This window comes from Mustela erminea, chromosome 8 (genome assembly GCF_009829155.1).
Source record: "Mustela erminea isolate mMusErm1 chromosome 8, mMusErm1.Pri, whole genome shotgun sequence".
Lineage (NCBI taxonomy): Eukaryota > Metazoa > Chordata > Mammalia > Carnivora > Mustelidae > Mustela > Mustela erminea.
The window spans coordinates 46,731,761-46,759,160 of NC_045621.1; the positions used below are offsets into that span (position 1 = coordinate 46,731,761).

General features: G+C 55.6%; 2 protein-coding genes across 3 annotated transcripts in view; one reads left to right on the forward strand and one right to left on the reverse strand.

Annotated features, from left to right (window-relative positions):
* The window catches only part of THAP4 (THAP domain containing 4), a 40,492-nt gene extending 38,208 nt beyond the window's left edge, over positions 1-2,284 (reverse strand). Inside the window, exon 1 of one of the 2 annotated variants that reach the window (XM_032355479.1) lies at positions 1,328-1,472. Coding sequence is in view for 1 of the 2 variants with exons in the window: in XM_032355478.1 (XP_032211369.1) it covers positions 1,812-2,188 (377 nt within the window). In the remaining variant the exon portion in view is untranslated. Of the gene's footprint in view, positions 1-1,327; positions 1,473-1,811 lie in introns of those variants that run through there. The other variant, XM_032355478.1, reaches the window with a different exon arrangement.
* A 23-nt stretch (positions 2,285-2,307) lies between these two features.
* ATG4B (autophagy related 4B cysteine peptidase) lies at positions 2,308-26,521 on the forward strand. The gene is given in 14 exon segments (XM_032355481.1): positions 2,308-2,518; positions 2,520-2,554; positions 10,843-10,944; positions 11,077-11,148; positions 12,960-13,058; positions 13,427-13,528; positions 14,149-14,221; positions 17,640-17,719; positions 20,780-20,973; positions 21,502-21,580; positions 21,859-22,004; positions 23,257-23,313; positions 23,705-23,798; positions 24,817-26,521. Coding segments are annotated over 14 exon segments (1,323 nt in total). The 5' UTR covers positions 2,308-2,402; the 3' UTR covers positions 24,891-26,521.
* Positions 26,522-27,400: the final 879 nt, after the last annotated feature.

Genomic DNA, 27,400 nt, shown 5'->3' on the forward strand with positions numbered 1-27,400 from the left:
GAGGATGAAGGTAACCCCTCCCAGGCTTTGGTCAATGCCGGGTACGAGAGGTCACAAAGGACGGCACCCAACAACAGGAAAGCCTTCAGGAAGCCCTGGAAATAGCTGCTAGAAACACACAGCTGAACAACCCTCCTGGTGTGCCTCTGATGCAGGCTGGGTGCTAAGGCAGGGGTGGTTGGTTCCCCTGCTCAGAAGCCAGGCCTGGCCCTGGGCCGCAGAGGGGGAGCAAGGAAGCCAGAGCCTCTGTGCAGTGCTTGAGCCCAGCCTGAGCCATGACTCAAGCAGCTGAGCTAAGAGGAGGTCAGACTCAAATGCTGTAGTCCCCCGTTCTTGCTACAGTCCCACTGCCAGGAGGAAAACTGCTTTTTGAAAAAGCAACCAGCTCTTGGAAAGTACTGAATAGGATACTTAGTAATCACTTCTTCTCAATAAAACAAGATCTCTTTAGAAAACGGGAAGGAAACTCTATGCAGGCGTGGGGTGGTTAGTCCGGAGGGCTATCTACTCACCTGAGGTCCTCTAACCCACCTATGGCCACTGTGGACCAGAACCAGGACCCAGACAGATACTAACTCCCCAGAAAGCTCTGTGCAACATGACCTTCCACACTTCCTCAATGTTCTGGGAGCCCACTTCCCCAAGACCCCGATTAGCACATCCTTTGCCCTATGCCAGCGAAGACCATTGTGAACGCCAAGGACAGCCTTCTGTGCGGCGGTCTGCCTGGCTTTTGAAAGCAGTATCAAAACTTTACCGGACAAAGGCTCTGAAGGAAACTCAAGAAAGCACAGTGGCTGGCCTCCAAAACAATGTATTACCAGTTCCTTGGATAGATTGTAACAGCGTGAGAGAACAAACCACTAAGAATTTCCAATGAAGCTACAGGTAACATGACAGTCGAGTCTCCAAAAGCTAACTCCCTGTAACCCACAACAGAAATGCCCGCGATGAAGCTTTCCAGGCTTAACTCCTGAAGCCCTCAGGAAAGGAACCGGGACAGAGAAAGCAGAGCCCTCTCCCTGTCTTGGCGACCGAGCAAGAAGTGGCCAAGAGGGCCCCAGCAAGCGTCGTCGGGCCGGCAGCGGAGGAGCCGGCCTCGCCCTGCCCCAGGCAGGATGTCCCCAGACGCCCCGCAGCGCGGCAGGGCCACTTCTCCCTGCGATGGCGAGGACCCTGCCGGTGGCAGAGCTCGTGGGAGCGCCTGTCCGTCCCCGAGGTACAACCTGCGTTTGCTCAGCCACACTCCCGATGGCACAAATCAAGGCAGGCTCGCTCGCGATCAAAAGAGCACAAAAGTCACAGCAAATGCAAGAGGACAACTGACCCAAGAGCGTCTCCAGAACACACTGGAGACTGGTGGTACCAGCACGAATCAATGGAGCGCAGGGTGGCCGCGGGGTTGGGGGGAGAGGGCGGTGGTGGTGGCTGTACGGTGGGCGCCGGGGGGCCGAGGGATGGCCTCCGGGTGGTCTCCTAGTCGGCGTGGGGTGGGCGCCGGGGGTCGGAAGGATGAGGGGCGGGGGAGCGGGGGGCCGCCGGGAGCCGCGGAGTGGCGGCGCCGGCCGTCGTGGCCCGAGACGCCCGGCCCAGAGACGGCGGCCCGGGCCAAGGTCACACAGCGCCCGGCGCTGACTCACTCGCGGGACCGGCCCCCAGGCCCGGCGCACCGAGGCCCTCCCTCCTCGGGCCGGGCTGCGCGGCCTCAGTTTCCCAGCGGTGCCGGGCCGGGCCGGGCCGGGCCGGGCGGGGGCGTGGCCGGCGGGCCGCGCGGGCGGCGGGCCGGGCGGCGGCGGGCGGAGCCCGGTTACCTGTGGAAGGAGACGGCGCGCTTCTCCCCCTTGCCCTGCCGGTTGGAACAGTTCGCGGCCGCACAGCAGATCACCATCTCGGGCCTCAGGCCGCCGCGCCGCCGCCAGGCTCCGGCCCTCGCCTCGCCGCGCCGCGCCGCGAGCGGGACCGCCCCGAGGGGAGGGCGCGCGGCGACACGGCTGCGGGACGTGGGAGCCGGCCGCCGCGGCTCCCGTACGGCAAGATGGCGGCGCACGCCCTGCCGCCCGGCCGTCCGGCCGCCCGGCCGGGACTCGGAGTGCCGGGGCTCCCCAGTACCCGGCTGGGCGCAGCCCGCGGCTCGCGGCGTCGGAGGTGGGCGGGGGCGGCCCGGGCCGGCGGCCCGGTACAGCGGCATGGCGCACTGGGCCGTCCGTACGGCAAGATGGCCGCGCCGGCGTCCGGGGCGCACGAAGGGTTAGCGTGCCCTCCCCGTGGCCCCACCGCCCGCCCGCGTCTGCCTTCGCAATCCCCACGAGTCGCTGTCGGGGTGCCCGGAGCTAACGGGCAGGCCGCCAGGGAGCCGGGCGCGCGGGCCCAGCCCTGGGCTTTGGGCCTCGCCGTACGCCAAGATGGCGGACGTGCACTTCCTCCCACACTTCCGGCCCCGCCCGCGCCCGCTAGGCCCGGATTGGCCCCGGCAGCGGCCCGTCGCGTCGCGCTGCGGAACCGTCGGAGCGACGCCGCTGTTCAGTCGGCGGCCGGAGAGGGAAGATGGACGCAGGTGAGGGCCCGAGCGGGTGCAGGGCTACCGGCGGGCGACGCCCTCCTGGCCCCTCTGCTGCCGGGGCCTTGCCCAGCGCGGCGTGGGTGCGGGCTGCGGCGCGGGGCGGAGCCGGCCCGGGCGCGGAGCGGGGCGGGGACGGCGTCCGTGGGAAGGCCGGCGCGGGTCTGACAGTGGGCTGTTTGCGTGTCTCGGCGCTTTTTCAGGGCCGCCCGCAGCGCCCGGGCGCCCGGCGACAAGCCCAAGGCTGGGGCTGACGAGCAGGGGCAGCGCGCTGTCCGAGACGGGCGGGGGGGTGCCGGGCGGAGCTAGCTCCAGAACCGGCGGCGGGAGAGTGCTGTGCCTGCCGCCAGCCCACGCCCCAAACGTTAAGGAATGGAAGCTCTTTAACTCTTTGGAAGTTACATCGGGAGCCTGATGGCGAGAAACGTGCTCCCAACACTCACAGAACACGCAGCTATTTTTGAAATTTTTTACTTCAGTGACCAGTACATCATGCAAGCTTCTTTTTCGTGGTTGAAGAGAGAAACTGGATTCATGTCGTCATATCTTAACTTCTTGGGGTCCTGATGCGAAGTATGTGGCGGGTGGGAGGGCGTATGTGTGCGTGTGTGCCCGTGTACACGTGGGGATATGTGCATGTGTGGCTCTCTGGTCTGTCTCATTGTGCTTTTGTTCCAGCGGGGACATCCCTTACGTGTTGCCGGCAAACTGTTCTGGATCTTTGTTCAGTAGCCCTGAAAGTGTTCTGACACCGGCTCTCTGGTCCCCCACCAAGAGTGGGGACAGTTTTAGTCCTTTCATTCCCTGTAGGGAGTGATTTGCCTTCAAGCACCTTCCCGTCCCCCACCGCCACCTGATGTAATTCCACCTGTCATCCTGGATAGCTTTGTTTGCTTTGTCTTTCTTCTCATGGCAGTGGCAACTTAAATTTGCCAAAATCTCAGTGTGGAAACTGGAATGCAGACGTGTATGGCCAGTATTTCAGTGACTTGTGGCATCTGGCTGGAGCAAACAGTAATCTTGACTCCCAGAGAAGCATGTTTACCAGATTGTGTTTTGTGAAGTTCTTTTAAAAAAAAAGAAACCACAGAGTGTTTTGCTGTTTCCTGGGGAAATGGGATGGAGAAAGGAATAGAAATATTTATCTGTTTTCTTTGAAGTTATCACTGCTGGGATACTTCAGACTTCGTAGGAGAGACTTGGGTAAGATGGAAAACACAATTCTGTGTTGGTTATATTAGCTTAAAAAATGGAAATCATCATGTTGAAGTTGAAGTGTATTTCAGAGTAGGAAAAAAGTGTTTGCATTTGAAGGCCGCTGTTGCTGCTGATGAAACATATGATCCTTGGAGGCTGTGATGGAGAAGTTTTCCTGACAGGATGCTTTACATCTTTTTAGGGTTCATTAATGGTGCAGCCTCCTCTGATCCTGGACTCCTTACAGACTCTGCCTTCTTTGACCAAGTCTTGGGCAGCTCCTAGTTGTTTTTATAGTGATCCATTCAATAAACTACATTTGTTATTGAATGAGAGGTTTGTCTTGGGCATTGTTCTAGACCCTGGGGCTAGAGAAGGGAACAAAATAGACAAAAACCATGTGGTTCATGTGGGAGAGTGATGTGGGCCAAGCAAGAGGGAGTTCCAGTTATACCCGGAATAACCAGGGAAGAAATCTCACTGCAGGCAGAAGTAAGTTTTTTTTTTTTTTTTTTGAAATATTTTATTTATTTGACAGAGTTAGAGAGAGAGCACAAGTAAGCAGAGCGTTGGAGAGGGGGAGAGAGAGAAGCAGGCTCTCTGCTGAGCAGGGAGCCCGATGTGGGGCTCGATCCAAGGACCCTGGAATCATGACCCGAGCTGAAGGCAGCTGCCCAACCAAATGAGCCACCTGGGCGCCCCCAGAAGTAAGTTTTGACCAAGACCCAAAAGCAGTGCAGGAGGAAGGGCAAGTGGGCCCTTGTGGCCAGGATGCAGCAGTTCGGGGTGAGAGAAGTAGGAGCTGAAGGCAGAGAGACAGATTTGGCCCAGTCATAGGGCCTGGTTGGGTCATAGTGAGGACTGGGGTGTTAATTTATTCTAAATGAGTTGGTGAGTCTTTGGAAGGTTTTGAGTATAGCAGTAATGTGACTGGACCTATGTTTCACAGACTGGCTCTGGCTGCTCTGTCCAGAACATACTGCATGTCCTGCAGAGGGGCAAGGGCTGAAACAAGGAGCCCGGTTAGGAGGCTGTTGGAATGAGGCAAGTGAGAGGCCATGGAAGCTTAGCTCAGGGTGGAGAGAGGAGGTTGACTTCTGGATGTATTTGAGGGTTGAGACGTCAGGATTGTGTATAGGCTGGAAGTGATGGGTTGAGGGGAGGCACGGAGAGGGAGGAGTTGAAGATGGTGCTGAGGTTTATGGCCTAAGTGAGAACCTCTGGTGGGGAAGACTTTGGGGGTCTTGCTTGGTGGGGGAGCTGTTGGTTTTGTATGAGCGGACTGTTGCTAGACATCTTTGTTGTGATGTCCAGGGAATCTTAGGGCCCACAGGCCTGGAGCTGAGGGCGTCGGCCTGGACTTGAAGTGGAAGTGTGTGGAAAGCTGCTTTGAATGAGTCCCTGAGGGTCTGAGAGGAGGAGAAAAGAGAAGGGGCCCAGGAGGGGCACCCAGGGCTGCTGGCTGGCATAGACAGGTCCAGAAGGTGCAGATGGACTGCAGGCTGGTTGTGTTCTCCACCAAGCCCCCAGCACTGTGTGTGAGAACACACTCTGGGCTCAAGAGGCTGGTGGGTGCCCTCAGTTGAAACATGACTGTGCTGTCCATCCCTGAGGACAGAGCCATATCTCAAGCTTGCATCTTCAGGGTTTCAGCTGTGTCTGGCATATGGTTGGTAATCGAGGAAGCAGAACTTGAATTAATATCACCTACGTGTTCCTGCACTACAAGTACTTCAGTTTAGAAAGTCTGTTAGTGTATAAGGTGGCAGTGGTGTGAAGGGGCTGCTGAGCCCTGCAGGGCAACAGTGTGCTCAGTGTGGTGTTCTGTGCAGTATGCTTACAAGTGCAGTGTTTTCTAGGTCTCTGGTGTAGCTGACCTTCCGGGCGCTTTTCCTTTCTCTTCCTTACTTTTCATTCAGAACTGAACTGCCAACATCTTCATGTTTGGGATTTTAAAAAGTAACTACTTGAAAACCTGTTATTCTAAATTTAAACATTTTCCTTTTTTTTTTTTTTTTAAGATTTTATTTATTGGGACGCCTGGGTGGCTCTGTTGGTTGGACGACTGCCTTCGGCTCAGGTCATGATCCCAGAGTCCCGGGATCGAGTCCCGCATCCGGCTCCCGGCTCCATGGGAGTCTGCTTCTCCCTCTGACCTTCTCCTCGCTTGCTCTCTTTCACGGTCTCTCTCTCAAATAAATAAATAAAATCTTCAAAAAAATTTAAAAAAAAAAGATCTTATTTATTTAGTTGGTGGAGGAAGAAAGAGAGAGAGCAAGCAGGGGGAGCAGCAGGGAGAGGGAGACGCAGACTCCCTGCTGAACAGGGAGCCCAGTGCGGGCTGTATCCCAGGACCCAGGATCATGACCTGAGCGGAAGGCAGATGCTTAACCGACTGAGCCCCCCAGCGTCCCTATACATAAACATTTTCTAAAGGAAAGGCGAACCCTTCTTTTGATTTTATTTACGAAGCATTATCTCTCAGAAGCTATAGGTGGTTGAGGGAATATCTTTGAAAAGTGATGCTTTTTTCTGCCAGATTAATAATATTAAAATATTTGTTTCTAATGGAATTGCCATACTATTAAAGGGCTTTCTGCTTCCTCTTGTGGGTGTGGTCAGAGACCTCTTGGAGGAAAATGTGGAAAATCAGGTGTCTGGGACCCAGGTGACCAAATGAGGGAGAGTGCCTCTGAAACAGCATCAGTTCTTACGTTGGCCAAAATCTGTCAGTCTTGCTCGTCCTCTGTGTCCTCTTAGTGGAAGTTAAAACCATTTCCTGGAGTCTGGAGACTGGCGTTATTTTTGAGATTTGATCTCTTTTCACTCAGGAGTATGTGAACTGCACATATGATTTGATACCATGTGTGGTGATGATGAAATTATTCTGAGTCCTAATTAATTTGGGGTGACCCTGTCTGGGAAGGATGCAGAATTTGCTGGCCTCCAGCCCCTGTGAAGCTTGTCAGTCTGAGTAGAGAGTTGGAGGTGAGTCTGAGACTCCTCTGTATTGGGCAATCTGTGCAGATGTAACTGATTGTGAAATTTAGTTTTAAAATAGAAAAGTACTAGTTTTTCTATTCAGCTGTTTTCTGACCTGGTGTTCTGTAATGTTTTTTGTTCTACACAAGTATTAATATGTGTTTTGACTAAATTAACACCGACAATAAGAGGGGCGTTGTGTAGAGGGCAAGGGAGAGTTAGTTTCATTTTATAGATAACGAGGCTTGGAATACTATGAAAAGGAGGATGAGGAAGTGCTGGAAACCATTGCTGGGTGCTGCACATGTGGCTGGAACCTGGCCCCGGCCTTGTGTTCCCGTCCCACGGGCAGAGCAGCAGCTGTGTCCCACCTTGTGGCAGGGGGACCAGGTCCGTGCACCCTACAGCTAGGAAGTGGGCTCTTCTGTCTCCAAAACCAAATCTTCATAGAACTGAAAACTGAGTGTCAGGAGTGAATGGTATTTTTGAGAGCACCATTGGGGAGTGCGGCCCAGAAGGTCTGGGAGCTTGGTGGTCTGGTCTAATGCAGGGGGCCTGCGCTGAGTGAGCAGCCTCTGTCCGCAGGAGCCCTGAGGGCATTGGGGCGGTGGCATTCATTCCAGGTGTCCTGTCCCCTGCTGCAGGCGGGGCTGGGCAGAGCCACCGAAGGCCAGTCAAGACTTTCTGCTGCTTGTACGGGGATGAGAAGTCCTTCACTTGCTTTCTTGGTTGGAACTGCTGCGGGTCTGTGGGACTCTGTGTGCTCATTTACCAGGGCAGAAACCTCAGGACATTGAGCTAGCTGGTGAGGTGTCGCTGATGGCTGGCTTCTGCTCCCGAAAGCCCAGGCTTGGGAGACAGGCTTGTTGGCTACATTCTGCTTTAGTGAGTTAGACCATGTATTTGGGTGAGTTTCCTGTGTGTGTCGCACTGGGTGCCACACCTGTTACAGAACGCGGAGACTGGTCTTCCTTGCATATTGTGGCACCACGAACTTACCTATTCCAGTGACTCCCAGGGAACCCCACCCCAAAACATGCTTTACTGTTGCCCAGCGTGGGGCAAAGCTTTTCATGTTTCATCACACTGTCTCTGAGGGAAACACAGCTATTCTCATCTTACCAGTGAGAAAACTGAGGCGCACAGTAAGGTCTCCACTAAGTGAGGGTCAGACTTCGGGCTGCCCACAGTGGAGACTGTGTTCAGTGGGTGTGATGGACATACACTCCACGCACAGCGTCCCCGAGGACCAACAGGAACACAGTCCCTGTCTGAGGAAGTTGCCGGGCCGTGGGGTAGCTGTGTCTGCAGCTAGTTCCAGAGACACACGGGACCTGCACCCAACAGAAGCAGGATTCAGGGGGAGCGGCTCGCACAAGCAGTCAGCTGGAGGGGCAGAGGTAGAAGGAGCAGTGATGTGAGGTGCTTGGGGGACATAGGGGCATGGGAGTCACCCACAGGTGACATATGTGTACCGTCACTTCGAGGTCCCTGCTACTCTAGTAAGAGCTGGGGTCACTTCCTGGTAGTTTGTTCCTTTGCTTGGAATGACAGTGTGTGTGTCTCCTTGCATGGTTTTGGCTGATGCGGTAAAGAATCTGAGGCCACACAACCCATAATTTGGTTAGCTGTTGTATAAAATTTGGTGATAAAGTGTTAACTTAATAGAACACCTCTTATTTTTTCCCTCTGAAGTTGGCTTGGTTGCCTATAAAGTTTGCTAGTAAACCTAAGAAGTACGCCTGCTTTGCATTTTGTTACCTCTCTACTTCAAAGGCGTCCCAGCTTTGATATGGGGCTGTGGTCCTTTGACAAGTGCTGTGCCCCTATGGCACAGAGCACACACAAGATACTCACCCACAGCACTTGGTAGCCTTCCAGGATTGGTAGCAATCTCTGCATCGTTCGTTTACAGTGGTGGCCTTCGAAGGGTCCTGGGCATCAGTAGGGCAGGAGAGTCAAGGTCATTTGCATCCTTTTTCCTTGAGAGTAAATGTTTTGGTTTGAATCTACATATCAGTTAAAGCCCAGGGGTCCTATAAATAGAGAAGTAACAGAAACGCCATGATGTGTGCAGCTACTTGAGATCATGGAACTTGAATTCACTCAAACGTAGCATTGATAATCATGGGCAGAAACAAGTAATCTTAGGTAGAAGGAGGGGGAGAGAAACCTGGACTCTGATTGTCCCCAAGCATAGAGCAGTGTGCTTGGTGTTGAGGAAGCACAGGCAAGTTGGACATACTGAGCAGAGCCCCTGAGTGAAACTGGGTGGGTGACAGCTCCCAGCACCCACTGTCGTGCTCGGGCACCCTGGGCAGCACAGCTGGTTCTAGAAGCAACAGGACTGCCCTGACGCTGTCAGGTTTCAGGTGAAAAGAAGAAAAGGCATAGCTGGATTTGGGCTCCTGACAGCCAGAGAATTGTTGAAGTAGCAAATGCAGGGTCTTTGATTTCTTTGGATGTCTTTGTTCATGGAGCATTGCTCACCCAACCCTGGGCCTGAGAATTAGCTGTGCGCCCAGTCTAGTCTTTCGGGTGCAGTAAAATTGTATGGCTTTGAACCTGCAGTTCTGTGTCCTCAGCATTAATGACCCAGGCTGACCTTGGCGCCCTTCTGTCTGCCAGCTTGGGTGTGCGCACCTCATGGGAAGGGTTTCATGGATACTCTGCAGCTGCACTAGGAGGGCATCCTGTTATTCCCCCCCCCCCCATTTTATGAATAAGGACGTTTCTACACTGAGGGGTCAGGGGGCCCAAAGAACCTAGAAGCTGGCATTGCTTGAGCCAGGGTTGGACCTCACTGCAGGCATTCAGACCAGCACTGTGCCCCAGCACCCCCAAGGGTTATGCACAGCACAGAAGGACACGCAGGGATGCTCACGCAGGGTATGTCAGGAGCACCCCGACAGGGCGCGGGAGTTACCGATGGCCTGGACATCTGTGCCGTGGGGTGCTGTGGGACCATCAGATGTTTGCTGGAGCTCTGTGTCTATGTGGACTGACCGTCATCGTTGAGAGAATAGAGACAAGGAAATCACAGGTATGGTATGGTTTCCTTCACCAATCTATGCAGAGACTTCTGGAAGGAGATTCCTTGCTAAGTATGAAGCTGCAGATGATTTTTTTAATAATTTTTTTTTTAGTCTTTGGGTTTTTGAAAATTAATACATCATTGTTACCAAAAGGTGGGGCTATTGTCAAAAAATAAATTCAGATGTGGGAGAAACTACTATAATTGATGTTCCAAAGTTCTCTGGGCAGTTTGCAGGTGAGGGCACTAGTGACTAGGTACCATTGATGCTTGGGCGACAGCAGGTGAGAACTGTGTGTTTAGGGTTCTGTGAGGAGCAGTTGAAGAGTTGGGGGACCCAGGATACCCTGTGCCCCTTGCCTCGCAGGTGCTGGTCTGTGCTCTGCTGAGTCTGGAAACCGTGTAGAGAGGTTTTCCTCAGTCGGCTTCCAAGGACAGAGAGGGACACTGGGCCTCTCTGGCTTCTTAAATGAAACAGCACAGGATGAAATGGTGCACAGGTCCTGTGAGCACCTTCTTAGGAGGTAAGAGCTGGTGGCCATGCTCTTCTAGGAGCATCTTGAAGCAAAAACAGCTACAGGGAGTCTCAGGGACTTTGCAGAAGGGTGTGTCTGTTTCTGAGGGGTTGTGTCCCACCCAGGAATAGTACCTGTCCCTCCATGGCTGCTTGTCACCATCCCCAAGCTTGTGTTTCTTACCCCGAAGTCCCTGCCTTCCCCTTGGTCTCTGGACACCTGCTCCAAGGGGACGCTGACTCTACCTTCTGTTCAGCTTGCACGCTGAGATGCAGTGATTACTTTTGTTCTGTAGGTTTAAGTTTAAAACCAGTACTGAAGTCAGGGGCTTCCTGCCCTGGGCCTGGCACCGTTGGCCTCGTCCTCGTGTCGGCTGGAAGGCGAGGCTCGGGGGCTGCTGCCCTGTTGCTTACAGTTGCTTTGTCTTTGGTGATTGTCACTGCCCTGCCGAGACACAGAGTTACACGGAGTCCTTTACGTGGAAATGCTGGAAATGATCTTTCATATTGTTTTATGAAATGATAAAAATGGGATCAATGTGTGTTTGGTTTCAATAGCTACTCTGACCTACGACACTCTTCGATTTGCTGAGTTTGAAGATTTCCCGGAGACCTCAGAGCCTGTGTGGATACTGGGTAGAAAATACAGCATTTTCACAGGTATTAGCCATGTTGGAGCCCGTTGTGCTCTCATGTTGGGGGAATAAAATAATAGTTATCTGTTAACTTCCTTTATCATATGATCTACAAAGTTAAGGCTGTGTATGTTTTCTGCTTTTAAACAATCCCTAGAAAAGGATGAGATCTTGTCCGATGTGGCATCCAGACTTTGGTTTACATACAGGAAGAACTTCCCAGCCATTGGTAAGTATGCCATCGGCTACCACGCGTGCTCATAGATACAGGGTTTAAAAGTAGGACGGGTCGGACGCATAATGTTGCGGGATGCCCGGTCCTTGCCACATCATCTCTGATGTCACGGCGACCCTAGTGACTTAAGCCAGCTGAGGTCTTGCCCCTTATGTGGCAGAGTTAGGATCTAAACCCAGGAATCCCGATTCTCCCGAGGGCAGGGATTTTTCTGACTATTGGTCCTAGTTTCTTACTGGGACCTCAGAGTCAGGATAATGAGTCACAAGTAGCATTTCAAAGTGAGAGCAGAATGGAGTGTGGAGTCGTGGGTTTCCACAGTGAGGCAGCGTGTGGCTTCAGGAGGCTTCGGTGTGTACGTTGGAACAGTGTCCTGGGTCACAGTTGTCACAGTGCGCTTCAGACTTTAGGCCCAGGGTATCTGGAGGCCACTGCTCCACGTCATCACCTTTTCTGCGGTGTCCCGCACTTAGTTGCAGGGAGACCTGAAGGGCCGCTTGGATGTGCCTTGTCTTCACATTGCTCTGATGTAAGTCCCATTCAGAGTCCTGGCCCTGGAGGTGGATGGGGAGGGGCCCCAGCTCTCAGCCTAGCTTTGTCAGTTGGAGAACCTGAGACCAGAGGGTCGGCACCAGGAGGCTGCAGCTTCCAGGTGGCCTGTCTCCATCAGGCTCTGCCCAGAGATGCGAGCCTGGGTTCTCTGGAAGGGAGGGGCATGTGGTACGGCTGCAGGGTCGTGGCAGGGGGTGCTGTGGGATAGGGAGACTAGACCAGTGCCACCACAGGCCACCTAACAATGGCATTTGTCTGCTTTGCTCCGGGATGCCATTCATGCCACAGGTGCTGTGCTCAGCCCTGGAGACAGGGAAGCACCTGGTCATGGAGGTGTGCTGGGCACTGGTGCGGGGACATCGCTGTCCTGCAGGTCGCTGTCTGGATGCACAGAGTGGGGCCGGGCTTAGAGGAGCCTTGTAGTGTTTGGGAACATCCTTGAGGAGCAAGGTGCCTGCCACTAAGGGCCCACATAGTCTCTCCTTCCCAGCCATGGGGAGATGGCTGGCAGGTATGGCTGGTGGGAACAGGAGTTGTTGCATGCCCCCAACTCTGCCCCTCGGGGCGTTTGTAGGAAGGGCTACCTCTGGTGGCACTGCAGGGAAGTATGGGGTCTGCTGGGGCTGCCGCTCTGAGGTCTGGCCCTGGCCTCTCTGCTCCCGTGCCGCCTCGCACCTCTCACCTCACTGGGCCTTTGGACATTGGGATGTCTCCTGTCGCACTGGGGCCAGTCTCAGAGTACCCGCAGAACTCTAGTGCCCAGGATGGGTATCCTCTGGGCCCTGGCAGGGGGCATGATGTGGCTGGGCTCCAGGGCGCGTGTGCTTGAAGTGCTGAGGGCTATTACTGGCCTGCCCAGGCTGTGTTGCCGCCCTCCTGCACACAGGCCAAGCTCCCAGCAGATGCAGCTTGGCTCTTCCGGTGCGTGGAGAAAGGTCGTCCTTATTGAACTTGGACTTTCCTCGATTACTTGTGAGACTTAGTGTGTTCCATATGTTTTCCAGACAATCTAATTCTCTGTGACAGACTAACTGTTCATGTATTTTGCCACTTTCAAGGGGTTGGCAGGACGTGTCATTGCCCAATAAATGTGCACTTGGCATGATCAGGTTCTAAATGGCCTGTCCTCTGAGACAGAGCTGATGCGGCATAGGGCTGATCCCAGCATACTAGGACCAAGGCCTCTTGCCAGTGGACTCCTGAGCTTTTGGGCCATCTGACGGCGAGGGCTCTGTCTTTATTCACCATGACAGGGGGCACTGGCCCCACCTCGGACACAGGCTGGGGCTGCATGCTGCGCTGCGGACAGATGATCTTTGCCCAGGCCCTGGTGTGCCGCCATTTAGGCCGAGGTGAGTCACAGCCTGTTGGAAGCCAACAGGATTGGGGGCCTAGGTTACCCACTGCATGCAGACTAGCGTTCAGGGTTTTCTTGAGCGGCAGCCCACAGGTTTTCATTGATTTTTAAAAAGTGACATTAAAGAATATCGATGAACATTCATGTTTTAGAAATGATCTTCATATCACTAAAACTGTTTTCTGTGCTGTATGGGTTTATCTTGATGGGTTAGCATGTATGCGTTTGGAAATCCTAGAGAATTTAGCTTTTAACTTTAGAAAGGTTCAGAAAAGGGTATCATCTGTCGCTTGAGTGTTTTAGAAATGTAAAGGCTTCTTTCTCCTCTTTTGGTAAAATTGAATTTCTGCATCTCTCCACTAGATTGGAGGTGGACCCAGCGGAAGAGGCAGTCTGATAGCTACTTCAATGTCCTCAACGCGTTCATCGACAGGAAGGATAGTTACTACTCCATTCACCAGATAGGTGGGAGATTGCTAAGTGCGTCAGGCCCTGCTACTTAGAGCAGGCCAAGTCATTGGTTTCCCCCGAGCGCTTCTCTGGTTTCGGGTGTGTGAGGCGTGAAGCTGTAGGTCCCTCTGGCTGTGGCCACCGGGGGCTGTGGCATGGGCCAGGCCAGCTCAGACCCGGGGCCTTGCCGTGGCATGGTTGGGGGGGTGCATGGCCACAGTGGGGTGCAGGCTGCTCGTTGCGGCAGCAGTGCGGGTGGGACAGCATCTCCAGGGGTCATCCCTCTCTGAGCCCATCACTAAGTGTAAATGCTCCTTTGTTTTGAGCGTCATGTCCTCACTTACAGAAGGAAGTAAAGGTATAACTTTGATTCATTGAATTTCCTCTATCCTACTCCTTATTGAAGGGCTGGTATCTTGGCTTATAGTGAGGGATGACCCTTGACGTGGCCTCTCTCCCTCTTGGAGAAAGTGTCCTGGAGTCTGTCAGGAGCACCTGCTGGAGGCGGGGAGGAGGCGTGCCAGTCCAGGCTTCCTGTGGAGTGTTCCTGCTGCTATGTGCTGCTGCCAAGATGGGCCTCTTCTAGGGGAGGGACGGGGGGAGCACATGTCACTAATCTCATCTGTTTCCTACAGCACAAATGGGAGTTGGCGAGGGCAAGTCCATCGGCCAGTGGTACGGGCCCAACACTGTTGCCCAGGTGCTCAAGTATGTGCCAAGTCCTATTCCTCCCATTTCCTTGGGGTGGCGTGAGCATGACCTGTGGATTCAAACTCTCCTGAGTCTGAGGGGTCTTTTATACTTCCCCTCATGGCCCTCCTGAGAGTCCTCGGAGGTGGTCATGTCCCGTGATGTTTCCTCATAGAGGAGTGTCGTCATCCGGATAGTGCCTGCTGGATGGGGCCTCTGTGTCTGTTACATGGCTGGAGGTTGAAACTGGTCTGGAGTGACAGCAGTGCGGTGTGGGTGCCATGGGCCTCGGCCTCTGTGCCGACCTTCTCCCCGCAGTGGACCCTGTGGCTTTCCTTCCACATCCAGACTCAAACCTCTGTCCCCTGCTCCTTGTAACCCAGGCTCCCTGCTCCTGGTGTCTGAACCTACCCCTTCTCCCTTTCCCCACAACCCACAGTTGCAGTGAAGGGCTGCCCTGTCCACATGGCCTCTCTTGGCAGGTTGCTGGGGACCTGCCAGAGTGCTACTTTCTTTTACAAATCCACCTTCCTCAAGTCTGCCCATGGTCTCTCTGTCCCCTCACCCTGCCCCCCCCCCCCATTTACTCAGCCCCTACCACATGCCCCTAAGAGCCCTGGGTCCAGCCCTGCACACCTTGGAAGCAGAGTCTTTCTGCACGGTCAGTCTCCCTGTGTGGTCAGTGTGTGTGGTCTGCGTGTGTAGTCCATGTGTGTAGCCTGTGTGTGCCTGCATGAGTTGTCTGCATGGTCTGCGTGGACTGCGTACGTGGTCTGTGCATGTGGTGTGGCTGCACAGCCTGTGTGTGTGGTCTGTGTGCATGCCTGCACGTGGGATCTGCCAGTATGGTCTGTGGGCTTTTGCTGTCCCCAGTTCTGCTCTGAAGCAGCTCCTTCGAGGTTGCTGTCCATCTAGTCCCTTCCCAATGCCAAGATTTGGTCCTCTGTTTACTCAGTTGTTCGGCAGGTGGCTCTTGGTGCAGATGTTCTCTCTAGGAAACCCTGGGTGGTACAGTCATGCTCTTTGGTCCCTGTTGATGGCGATGGCTCCATTGTCGTCTCCCCTCCAAGAGCGTTGCGGGGCTGACTTGGCCTTAGGCCGCTTCTCTTTTCTGCCAGCAGCAGCATGAGCTGTGGTCTACAGGGTGCAGTTCTGAGAGTCAACCCCCCCCCCCAATGCTGATTTGTGCCCAGACTCGGGTCCAGGTACTTACTCAGCAGCACCCCTGAGATGTCCGAGGGGCATGTCAGCCTAACAGCCAGAACCAGAAGCTGACCCTTCTCCCCGTCCCCGGCCTGTTCGTTCTACAGGGAATGTCAGTGCTGTCCTTCCAGGAACTCAGAAAAAAAAACTGGGGTCATGCTGGGTTTTTTTTTCAACACACCTCATTCATTTGGGTCTGGACTCTAACCAGTGCTTGTTACCTCCCTGTCCTCACCACGGTCCAAAACCCATTTCTGCCTCCTTGTTGGTCTTCCTTTTCTCTTCGATGTCCTCGAGGCTCTTTTAAAATACAAGTAGGTGTTAGGGCACCTGGGTGGTTCCATCAGCTAAGCATCTCTCCCTTTTTTTTAAAATAAAGAGGATTTATTTATTTATTTATTTGAGAGAGAGAGAGAGAGAGAAAGCAAGAGAACGAAAGAGAACATGAGCGAGGAGGAGGGGAGAGGCAGTGGGAGAGGGAGAAGCAGGCTCCCTGCTGAGCAAGAAGTCTGATGTGGGGCTTGATCCCAGGACCCTGGGATTGTGACCTGAAGCCGAAGGCAGCGGCTTAACCCACTGAGGCTCCCAGGCGCCCCAAGCATCCGGGTCTTGATTTTGGTGGGATCGAGCCCTTTGCTGCCAACATTGGGCCCTGTGGTTGGTGCGGAGTCTGCTTGAGATTCCCTGCCCCCCCCCGATGCTGTACTTGTGCACATACTCTGTCTCTAAATCAACGAGGGTTTTTTGAAGATTATTAGAGAGACTGAGTGTATACATGTGGGTGGGGAGCAGAGGGAGAGAGTGAAGCAGACTTCCTACTGAGTACAGAGCTCACCATGGCGCTTGATCGGAGGAACTGAGATCATGACCTGAGCCAGAATCAGGCGCTTAACCCACTGAGCCACCCAGATGCCCCTAAATCAATAAACCTTAAAAAAGTAAGATAAAAATAAAATACCAATAGGTGTTGGGATGCTTGTGTGGCTCAGTCAGTTAAGCATCTGCCTTTGGCTCAGGTCGTGGTCCCGGGTCCTAGGATCGAGTTCCGCATCAGGCTTCTTGCTGACCGGGGAGCCTGCTTCTCTGTCTGCCACTCCCTCACTTATACATGCACACTCCGGCTCTCTCCCTCTTTCTCTCTCACAAATACATATAATCTTTAAAAAAAAAAAAATACCAATAGGTGTCATCTTCATAAAATACATGGTGGCTGTCTGCCCCTTTTCTACTAGAACTGTCCTGGGGCTTCCCAGATGACTCCAGGGAAAGCTGCAGGTGTAGACGTGGCTCTGCCTCCCAATCCGGCTCTGTCTCCACTGCTTGCCCCTGTGCTCAGTCCCAGGCATACTGTACCTTGTGCTCCTTGCACATGCCTTGCCCAGGGCCTCTGCACCTGCTGCAGCCTTCCCCCAGCATCAAGGCCTTCTTGCACCTGCACTGGTAGTGCCCCAACTACTGCTCTGTTGTTGTCTGCTGTGCTCACCACCCACTGCCTGCCTCTTGTTTGGACTGTCCGTGTCTTGGGGGGCTGCTTTGTGTCTTGTGTGTCAGTGGGTTTCACCGCTGTACCTGGCCCTCAGCAGGTGTGAGAGTGAGTCAACTGGCAGAGTGTTGCATGTGTTCCCCTGGGCACCACTTTGACCTTCCCATGGGGAGGGGCTCTATGTGGCCCTGACGCCTTGCGCCCCTCACGGGTGTCCCCAGATGAACTAGGTTCTCCCATTAGACTTGTGGTTGTCGCTCACTTGTCTTGCAGAGGCTCAAGCTTTTGGATGCTCTCTGCTGCCAGTTACTGTTGTTAACCGCAGATCTCTCTGTGGGGCTTGAGCTGCTTGTCAGCCTGTCACTTTTGGGGTGAGGTGGAGCAGAGTGTGAAGGTGCAAGGGGCATGAGGATGCTGGGCCTGCTTGGGCTGGCAGAAGCCGTGGTATAGCTCAGACAGGGTTTGTGCTCCCTTCCCCAGGAAAGAACGCCCTGCAGCCAGGGCTCCTGTGCAGGGACCCTGTCCCCATGCGGCAGCTGGACGTAATGGAAGCAGCACTGGGCCCAGGTGGGAAGAAGCAGGCCACAGCCTTGGCTTTCTTCTCATCTGCAGCCCTGAAGGTCTCAGCTGTGATCTTTCTCATCTGCAAACCTGCGGGAGCATTTGCTGCCCTCTCCTTTACTTGGCCCCTGGAAGTGAGAGGTCTTTGAGTTGTGAAGGCTTACTGGTGTGTCCTCTCTTTTCTGTTAGGAAACTGGCTGTTTTCGACACCTGGAGCGCCTTGGCAGTCCACATAGCCATGGACAACACGGTGGTGATGGAGGACATCAGTAAGTGAACGAGAGCTCAGGGGCTGTAGCCAGTGGGACTCAGGGAGCGGCTCCCCAGCCCACGGAGGGGCCTTGAGTGGCATGCAGGTCGGTGCCCTGTTACATGGCCAGGGGATCCCTCATTCTCATCCATTGTACAATAGGCTTAGGGGATGGGCCCGGACTCTCTGCAGAGCTGGGTTACATTGTACCCCAACTTGCCATATCCGCGTTGCCAGAACTTGTTCAGGTGTGCTGGGTCAGTCTTTCCCTGGCACCATGCACCGCAAGGAAAGGCAGGAACAGCTTTCAGCTGTACTGTCTCTAGCCAAGGTGTAACAGGAAGCATAGAGGAGCATAGCTCTCTTCCTCTTCCTGGAAGGATCTGTGGGAAACTTGAAAGATCCAGGCATGCTGAAGCTTTAGTCACCGATGCTGTGCCAAGAAGGAGTGAGGGACAGGCTGCTTTCCAGAGCCTGCATTCCTGCGGGATCCAGGGTGAGGTGCGGGTTAGGGCCTGGAGGAGACTCAGCCATGTCCCCAGATGATGGCCCCTGGCTCTCGGCATCTTAGGTCATCTGTAACCATGCTATTGGAAATCAGTGCAGACCTGGTCTTGTCTGAGGAGGACTGGGTCTGTTCTGAGGAGGGCCCGGGCCTGCAGATGTAACAGTCTCATGGTTGGGGTGTGTATGTGGCTGCACGGCCATGGTCAGGGCCCTGGAGTCCTCCCCCCCTGAGTCAGAAGCGACGAAGTCTCATCAGGGGGATGACTTAGGAAGAACAGCGTCGGTATACAACCAGCAAGGACGCTGGGACAGAAACAGTGCCTGGGGGCCTGTGCATAGGTTAGTGAGGTTAGTGAGGTGACTAGTAGGTGGAGGGGATTCTGAATGGCTGTGCTAATTGCTTTTGGCTTTAGAAGCCTCAGGGGGCTGGGGAGGGGATACTTAAGGCCTCAGCCAAGGCAGGTGAGCAGCCACTTTTCTAGTCTCAGCTGCGTAGGGTCACAGGTGTGGGAGAGAAGGCTCCAGTTTACCAAAGCAAAAGTTGGAGAACCAGTACTGGCCAAGCCAGGGCTGTCCCCGTGTCCGGAGCTGCTCCCTGGTAAAAGCGCGGGCTTTCCGCCTTCCCTGTTTCAGGGGAAGGGTGCTGGGCGGGGAGAGCCTTGCTGATTGAGATGTGCCCACCCTCCTTGGGGGGCTAGCTAGGACCCCCAGAGCAGCCTCTGCCAGTGCTTTCCCTGGATGGCTTTCGAGCTTCATGAGCGCAGCAGACACTGGGAAGGCCTTGAACATGGGGAGGAGTTAGAGATGGAAGAAGACCCCGAGACAACACTCAAGAGAGGTACAGCACAGGAAGCGTGCAGGTAGTGCAGACCCTAGGCAGAGGAGACTGTGGTTGGAACTTCCAGGAGGCGAGGACAGCTGACCGAGGAGGGACAGAAGGTCAGCCTCCCTGTGCTGGAGCTGGCGTTTTCAAACCTGAACGCCTCCTGGTTTTCTAAATGGAGGTTCCTCAGATATGCACTTCCAGAGTCAGAGACAGACACGGGGAAGCATCCAGATGAAGTAGTGGTAGGAAACTGCTTCTGAAGAGAGGTGGTCCTGCTGGTCTGGCTGTCTTGTTTTCCTGCTGTGGCAGGTGCTGGTGGGCCTGGGGCGGCGTGCTGGGCAGTTATATGGTATGTGGCCATTGTCACGGACTGGCTTGGAGAGAGCTCGTGCATGGTGGGAATGTGAAGGGAACATGACCAAGGGGCCTGTGGGTTCCTGGACGCTTGCCATGTCACTGGCCACGTGCAGCCTCGGTGAGTCCCCTAAGTGCAGCCGTGGGGCCTGCATCCATCATTTCTTGAGCCGATCAATGTGAGGGTCTTTGCTGGTGAGGAAGGTGTAGTCGGCAGGGAGTCCCTCCACCCCCATTCTTCGTTTTCCAGCTGTGCATTCTGAGGAATTCCAGTCCCGCACTCGTGCAGCCATCCGCCTCCCTCCTGTGTCCCCAGTGGTTGGTGGTCAGCACACCTGCCTTCCCGCTGCTTGGCTAGCCTGGCCCTCCCTGGTTCACTCCAGCCTGTGCTCAAGGAGCTGGGGTTGTATGTGCTTGCCACACCTGTGCAGACTCCTCTGATCTGGAAAGTTCTCCATCTTGGTTTATTTTCCTGCTTTTTCATAGCACTGACATTTTCAAGAGGTCAGGCCCATTTGGTACAGTGACCCACACTCTGTATTTGGTTCGTCAGGGTAGACTGGGGAGACCTCTTGGCCGAGAGCACTGCCTGGCGGCTGTCCTCAGCACCATGGTAGGAGGCTGGTCAGTGGCGTTTCCATGGGTCACCAGGCTCGAGTCATAGCTCAGGCTGTGTCTCTGCCTCCCTGTGATTGATGGGGATTAATGGGGATCCGGGAGCGATACTGAAAGTACATCGAGGATTTTTGCCTGGAATGGTGGTTTCTGTAACCATCCCTCCTGCTGGGTTTACTGGCTAGCAAGGTGGCTGGCCCACCTTGTCCTTTCTCTTCCCCAGCCTGGGGTCAGTGGTTTCTCTGAAGAGCCCTGGTTCCGTTTAGCAGGTAAAGGTATTCAGAAACCATGGCCTGGGTGCCTGCTGGGCTGGGGCCCCTGGAATGTCCCTGTCCCCACCGCCAGCCTCAGGGTAGCACACTGATGGAAGAGTAGCAGTGCGCTTAGAAGATATGAGTTGTCTCCACACTGACAAGGGAGGAGCAAGGTTGTTCCTTGATGGTGTCCCAGCTGTGGGGCCAGTGCGCATGCTGCTGTCATGGCCATGGCGCTGGCCTCAATGCTGCCCGGGATGCGTGGCGGTGTGTGTTTGCTTTCATTCGAGACTGTTTCACGACGACAATTTTAAATTGAACATGCGTAGAAAACGTTTCTTTCTTTTTTTTCTTCTGTGGGTGTTAGGATTCATCTTAGACTTGTTTTCCAGATTCAGGTTGTGTGAAGCACTTGACTTCGTTACACTTGTTTCCCTTGACTGAGTAATGACACGCTTGTTCCTTTTGGGTGAGCTTCTGTCGGCTTCTGTTCAGCGCTTGAAAGCACATCTCTGTTTTCCAGGAAGGTTGTGCAGGGGCAGCCTTCCTTGTGCGGGGGCTTCCGCACTTCCCACGGATTCCAGCCGGCACTGTAACGGCTTCCCGGCGGGAGCGGAGGTCACCAACAGGCCAGCACCATGGAGACCCCTGGTGCTTCTCATCCCTCTGCGCTTGGGGCTCACCGACATCAACGAGGCCTATGTGGAGACGCTGAAGGTGGGCCTTCTCGCTGACCAGCAGAGGGACCGAAATACTGCTTCTTGTTAAAACCCTGCTGTTGTCGCCATATTGGCCCGTTCTACCCTCTGACCTCTCTGCCCCCCCAACCTACCGCCCTGTGGACTCCTGGCCTCCACCTGAGTGGTCTTGACCACCTCTCCTGCTGGCCCCCACGCTCACTCTGCAGTTTCTGCTCCCCTGCCCCCAGGCCCCAGCAGCACTGGTCTCAGTGTGGTGCCCCCCCGCCCCGCACACCTCTCTGCATGGGCGCTTTTCGCCCCTGTCCGTACCTCCTCCCATAGCCCCTCACTTGTGCCTTCCACAGCCCCACCGCCTGCGTGGGGCTTTCCTGGACACAGCTGCACGGTACCTGCTGATGAAGCTCTTGGGGACCACGTCTTCTCACTCTCCATCCCCTGCCACCCCGTCAGGCCCTGGCCGGGGAGGAGGCTGGCTTCGTGTGGCACATGGGCTTGTGGTCACCAGACAGTGTGCTCAGCCGCCTGCCTCCCCTCTGCCCTGCAGCGCTGCTTCATGATGCCTCAGTCCCTGGGAGTGATCGGAGGGAAGCCCAACAGCGCTCACTACTTCATAGGCTACGTGGGTGAGTGCTGGTCCTGCTGGCAACTGAAACATCGTGAGGGTATTGGCTTGACCCTGGGTGTCCGGTGTAGAAGCAGCACGCTTCTGTGAGAGGTCTACATCCCTGCCCAGCCGGTGCTGGCCTCCTGAGGACGCTCCTTCCCTGCAGTGGTCTGGCTCCCACCCCATCTCATGCCTGCTGTCTCCCAACGTGGCGTGTGAGCAGGTGGATTTCCACGTGGCCTGTCGGAGTGGGACCCCAGTCTGTTCCCTTCCCGATGACTTGCTCATCTTTCCCAGGTGAGGAGCTCATCTACTTGGACCCGCACACGACGCAGCCTGCGGTGGAGCTGACTGACAGCTGCTTCATCCCAGACGAGAGCTTCCACTGCCGCCACCCGCCCAGCAGGATGGGCATCAGCGAGCTCGACCCATCCATTGCCGTGGTGCGTCCCCCGCTGTGTGCTGCCTGCTCCCCTGGCCATGGGAGCTCGTGGGCAGGTGGGAAGGAAGGGTCTCCGATTTTATGATTTTGTTTTCAGCGCACTGGAGGAAGTATCATATTGATGTGGTTTCACATGCACAGGGCACAGAAGGTTTTAATAATGTCTGTTAGCTCCCTGTGCGTGCCTGGGGCCTTCAGCCTTTGTGGTCCCCCATGGCTCCCTGGCCCTCACAGCTAGTGGCCCCCCCAACACAGGGGCAGTCTGCTCCTCTCCCTGTTCCACATCACCTTTTTGGGGTTTGGAGTTTGACTTTGGAGTTTTTGACTTAATGTATCTGGCAGATGATTTCTAAGAATGAGCTTCTTTGCTCTGATTACAAGGTAGAATTTTGGGCTGTGATTTGTGTAAACCTATGTATTCTTAAAATGCATTTGATGGGGATGGGGGTCAGAAACACCTGGAAGGAATGGTGTCCCTCAGGGAGTGATTAACTAATAAGTCCCCGACAAGGTAGATCCTGGTCCCGATGGAGCTCTCTGGACCTGTGGTTTGTGCGTCTCGTGTCTCGTCCTGAGGTGGGTGGCGGGTGGAGCCGTGCCTTGGAGGGTTGAATTCCTGGGGCTGTGAGCGCTGCTCCGTAGTGGACTGAGGCTGGTGCTCACAGAGACAGTGCAGGCTAGAGTGGCAGTGCTTTGGGCTGTGGGCATGCGGACACCAGGCAGGAGGGGTTACCCTGTCCTTGCCTGACAGGAGGAGGGCTGCATGTGGGCTCCTCAGGAGATCCTGGCCTCTCGTCTCCCAGCAGCATGTCACGCATGTGCTGTCACCCGAGCCAGGGCGGCACGGATGGTCTCTGTGGAGGGAGAGGGCACCCATTTCCGGGATCGCACCTAGAGTTCTGGTGGCGCCTGGAGTGTTTAGTAACATGTCCCTGGCATAGGTGCTGCGTGTGTGATGGTTCTAGCCGCGCGTCATCGCCACTGACTCTGCGTGGGACCCAGGGCTCCCCTCGTCTAGGTGCCGCTGGTGGGAGGCCCACTTTTTGAGTTGTGCTGTGCCCTGTGGATTCTGGTGGCATGTGAATGGCCAGGCCATGAAACTGCACATGGCCTCCGTGGCCTGGTTGATCAGGGCGGAGGGTCGAGCTGCGGACCAAGCCCTCAGAGGAGGGCAGAGACCTAGATCTCCTGCACTCAAGTGTGGCCAGCTCGTGTGCCTCACCGCGTGCTGCTCACGGCTGCTTCTGTTCCAGGGCTTCTTCTGTAAGACTGAGGACGACTTTGATGACTGGTGCCAACGAGTCAGACAGGTGGGTGGCAGGTCCCCTCATGTGGGTGGTGGTTACAGGAGGCTGTCTCAGCGTCTCTGGTTTGGGGTCCTGCCTCCCTTGGCACCTGGCCCTCAGCTCACAGTGTGGCTTGTGGCTTCAGCCTCATGTGCAGAGAACATGGCCACGGAGCTTGCTGTGAGCCTTTGCAGGGCGTTTCAGATTTGCCCGTGTTGTGGCTGCGAGCGGAGGTGGCATGTGGAGTTTGGCGCCCTCTGTGTGAGCGATTGGAGACCTGATGATGCGCAGACCAGCAGAGGCCACCTCCCTGTCCTTGCTCACGGCTCCCTCTGCCAGCAGTGTGATCTCTCTGGATGGGGGGCGCTTCGCCACACCCCCCATGGCTGTGTCTAACGGCCTTGTCTGCTGACAGCTGTCATTGCTTGGAGGTGCCCTGCCCATGTTCGAGCTGGTGGAGCAGCAGCCTTCTCACCTGGCCTGCCCTGACGTCCTGAACCTGTCCTTAGGTGAGTGTGAAGGCCACAGGGCCACATCTCAGGTGGGGACACAGCTGTTCTGGGAGTGGTATGGTCTGTGCAGTGTTCTGTCCTCTTTGCTTCGCCCAGGTCCTGTTCCAGTTGTATGAGCCCAGGATGTAAGCCTTTGGTGGTATATATGTGGGACAGGGTGCTGCTGGATAGCCTGGGCCCCAAGTGGCAGCAGGGCACTCTGCTGCCCTGTCCTTCATCACATGTGCGATAAGCCGGCCCCCGGGGTGTGGAGCCGGGTGTGCTCCTCATGTGGCCCCTTGGGTCCCTGTGAGCCGGAACATGCCAGGCTCTCCGCGATGGTCCAGTGTCTCTATGAGGTCCAGGATGGGTGCCAGCCCTGGAATGGCAGGCCACAGGTGGGCTCCGTGTCCTGTTGCTCAGTAGCTCTAGGCCCAGGGCCTCCTCCCTCACTCAGGCCCTCAGTTTCCCTAAAGTGAAGCGGCTTGTGGCACACACGGAACCGGGACTCAGCAGGCAAGCCATGCACACATCCCGTTCAGGCAGCCATCTGTCTCTGTGATGGTGACGGGGCCTGTGTCCCTGTTTCTCCGAGGAGATCATGGAGGGTGGTGACTGAGCCCGCTGTCTGGCAGGAACCTACAGGGAGTCAGGGGGTCTCATTGGATACTCAGGACAGATGTCCCATCAGTCCCCAGATGGTACACGGGGTGCTACTCCTCTTGGGACAGGAAGCCCTGCTCTCCCAGCCACTGCCCCTTCCCTCTGTGCTCTGCCGAGAAGCGTGTTCTGTTTCAGAAGTGCCTGTGGGATTCTCTTTCCTGCCCTCCCCTCGCCGGCTGAAGCTCCTGGCCTGCGGAGCCCCACGACCCAGGAGGGCCAGTGCCTCAGCAGGGTGGTCCTGATGTCCCCTTTTCTCCTGTTGCATCAAGGGCGAGCAGGCCACATGCAGGGTGTGGGTAGTGTGTCTCCTCGTCCCCGCCAACCAGAGACCCCATGTCAGGCGTTTAATGAGGTATTGTCTTGTTTCTTCTAGATTCTTCTGACGTAGAGCGACTGGAAAGATTCTTTGATTCAGAAGATGAAGACTTTGAAATCTTGTCTCTTTGAAAATCCTGGAGTTGGGGGACAGTCTCCACTGGCCCTTCCTGGGGGCCCCTTACAGAGCCCGGCCCTGCCTCGGGGCGCTTGGCGCCGCCGTGTTTCATCCATCCAGCCTGCCCGTCCGCTGAATGCCCGCGCCCCATGCTGCCTCCGCCCGCGGATGGAGGACTGCCCTGTCCCGGGGGCCTTCCCGCGAGCCTGGGGACTGTGCAGGCCCGGAGGGCTCGCCGGGCTCCCTGGCACAGACGAGGCGCCGCCCGTGGGAAGGCCCGTGCAGCTGGGCAGGCGCTCCAGAGAGCTGAGCCGTTCACACCTGAGAGCTCTCCCTGCGACACGGCCCACCCTGTGTTCGCCTGCTGCCTCTGCCCTGCTTCCTCCTGGGCACTCGGTTCTGGGTTTGCTTTGGAATTAAAGTCCTGTTTGAAGTTCCAAGGACATGAATTTCTGTGGGGCACGTCCCAAGTCAGGCTCCGGAGAGCTGCAGGGTGGGCGTGCACGAATGGTGCCTGCGGACTTGGTCCGGCCCTGCCCTCCAAGGCCCCTGCCCTCCGCACCGCCTGCCTGGCGTGCTTCTCAAGGGCTACCTCAGTGGGAGATCGGGCTGAAGTAGTGCAGCAGGGTTTCTCCTTCCTCTGGGGAGCAAACTAGTAAAGTGGTGGCACATGGTGGAAACCCAAAGATGTCCCCATGCTTGGGACTCAATAGGACGGGGATGTGCCTGCTTTCCCGGAGCTGCAGGTAAAGTCCAAGTAGGCTGCATCTTTCTCATGCCGCCTTTGCGGGTCCGGGCATCCCAGACGCCCCGCGTGCTGCTGCTTGCTTGTCGCGCCAGCTTCCTCTGGGTCGGGGTTGGGTGTGGGGAGGAGCTGCTCTGGGGCCCTGGCGGGGGCGGGGTGTACAGCCTGCTGCCATCCAGGGCCTGCCTTCTACTCACCAAGGCTTTAGGTGGTTTAGGGCCGGAAGGTAAAGCTCACAGCTTTACGATGTGAGCCTGGCGCCCCATCCCTCTTGTGTACCAGTCAGAGACATTTCCAGATCCTTCTCAGCACTAACCTCAGCACCTGCAGCCTTTAGTCCAAGTCCTCTGGGCCCAGGCTGTACCACTCCCATTCGGGTTTGCCGTCCATCTTGGAAGCCTGGCTTCTGTCCCACCAGAAGTGTAAATGGGCTGTGGGGGGCTCAGGCAGAGGCGATGGGCTGTCCCAGAGCGCCTCCACACACAGCCTCCTCCGAACCCTGCCTGGGAGGGTGGGGCCTGAACTCATGGCTGCCCTGAGCCTGCTTGTCCTGCCGGCCCTCGTGCTGCCCACATAAGCAACTTTCTCTGTTTTGTTTTTCCTGTTTCTTGCGCCCCGCCGGTGAGGTAGAGTTGGGGGAGCAGGGAAGGTTGGCTGGTTTCCACTCCTTCAGCACTGCATTTCTCTGACGAACACGTGCTGCTGCGGGCTGGGTACCGGGGGATGTCGCGGCCGCTGCTGCTGCTGGTACGAACCAGGGACGCAGGCGATGGCCTGACCCACGGAGAGCTTTGTTTCGTGTTTTGAAAAAGGCTTACTGAAGAGAATGTTGTTCATTCTTAGTAGTGTAGTTTGCAGTTCTTAATGGCAAATAATAAATAACAGTTTCAGTAGAAAACACTTCGTTGTCTGTGTCTTGATTTTTTTCTCAAGTTCTATGTGGATGTGGTTAAAGCAGGAAAGTGGCCTAGGCTCCTGATGCCACCGGAGGGCTCCAGGGAGGGATCTTGTGGGGCTATGGCCTGCTCATGGCCCCAGACCCATCCCACCTCCCACCCAGCCTGTGAGCGGTGATGCTGTAACTCGGCCTCGTGGTCCCCAAAATGAACACAAGGGAACTTGCTTTTAGAACACACAGGATCTCCTTTAACAAGAGGCTTTGTAGAAAGTGTCCCCAGTGCAGCTAGCTTTATTTTGGTTTGTAAAAGCAGCATCCCTCCAGGTGGGCTGAGTGCTGGCTGTGAGTCACAAAGGACATGGGCAAGGCCCATGGAGGGACGATCTAGAGGGGGCTGTGAGGGGCCTAAGGCAGACACTGGTGGGAAGCACTGGTTGCTTCCCAGGTGAAGAGGTCCACCTTCGTCGTGGCCTCTGGGAAACACCCATAGGAGCTTCTCGTGCTGGACCATCCTCCTATGCAGCTGCTTTGAGCTACAGCTTTCCTGTCAGGATCCCAGAGGCCAGTGGTCTTAAGATCTCTGCAGGGCTGATTTATGCTGGAGGCTCTAGGGCAAAAAGTTTGCCCTCCTTTCCCCCCTCCTGGAAGCTGCCCGGGTTCCACCTTAAGCGTCCCAAAGGTGTGCCCTCTGACCTGTCCTGTGGCTACCAATGTCCCCTGACTGGGACTCCTGCCTCCCTGCAGGAGATCCCTGTGACTGTCTCTTGGGCCTTCCCAGACAAGGTAGGATGGTCTCTCGACCTCCCTGTGCGGCTGCTGTTCCCAGGCTCCAGTAGGACCACGTGTCCATCTTTGGGGGCCATTACTTGACCCACTCCAGT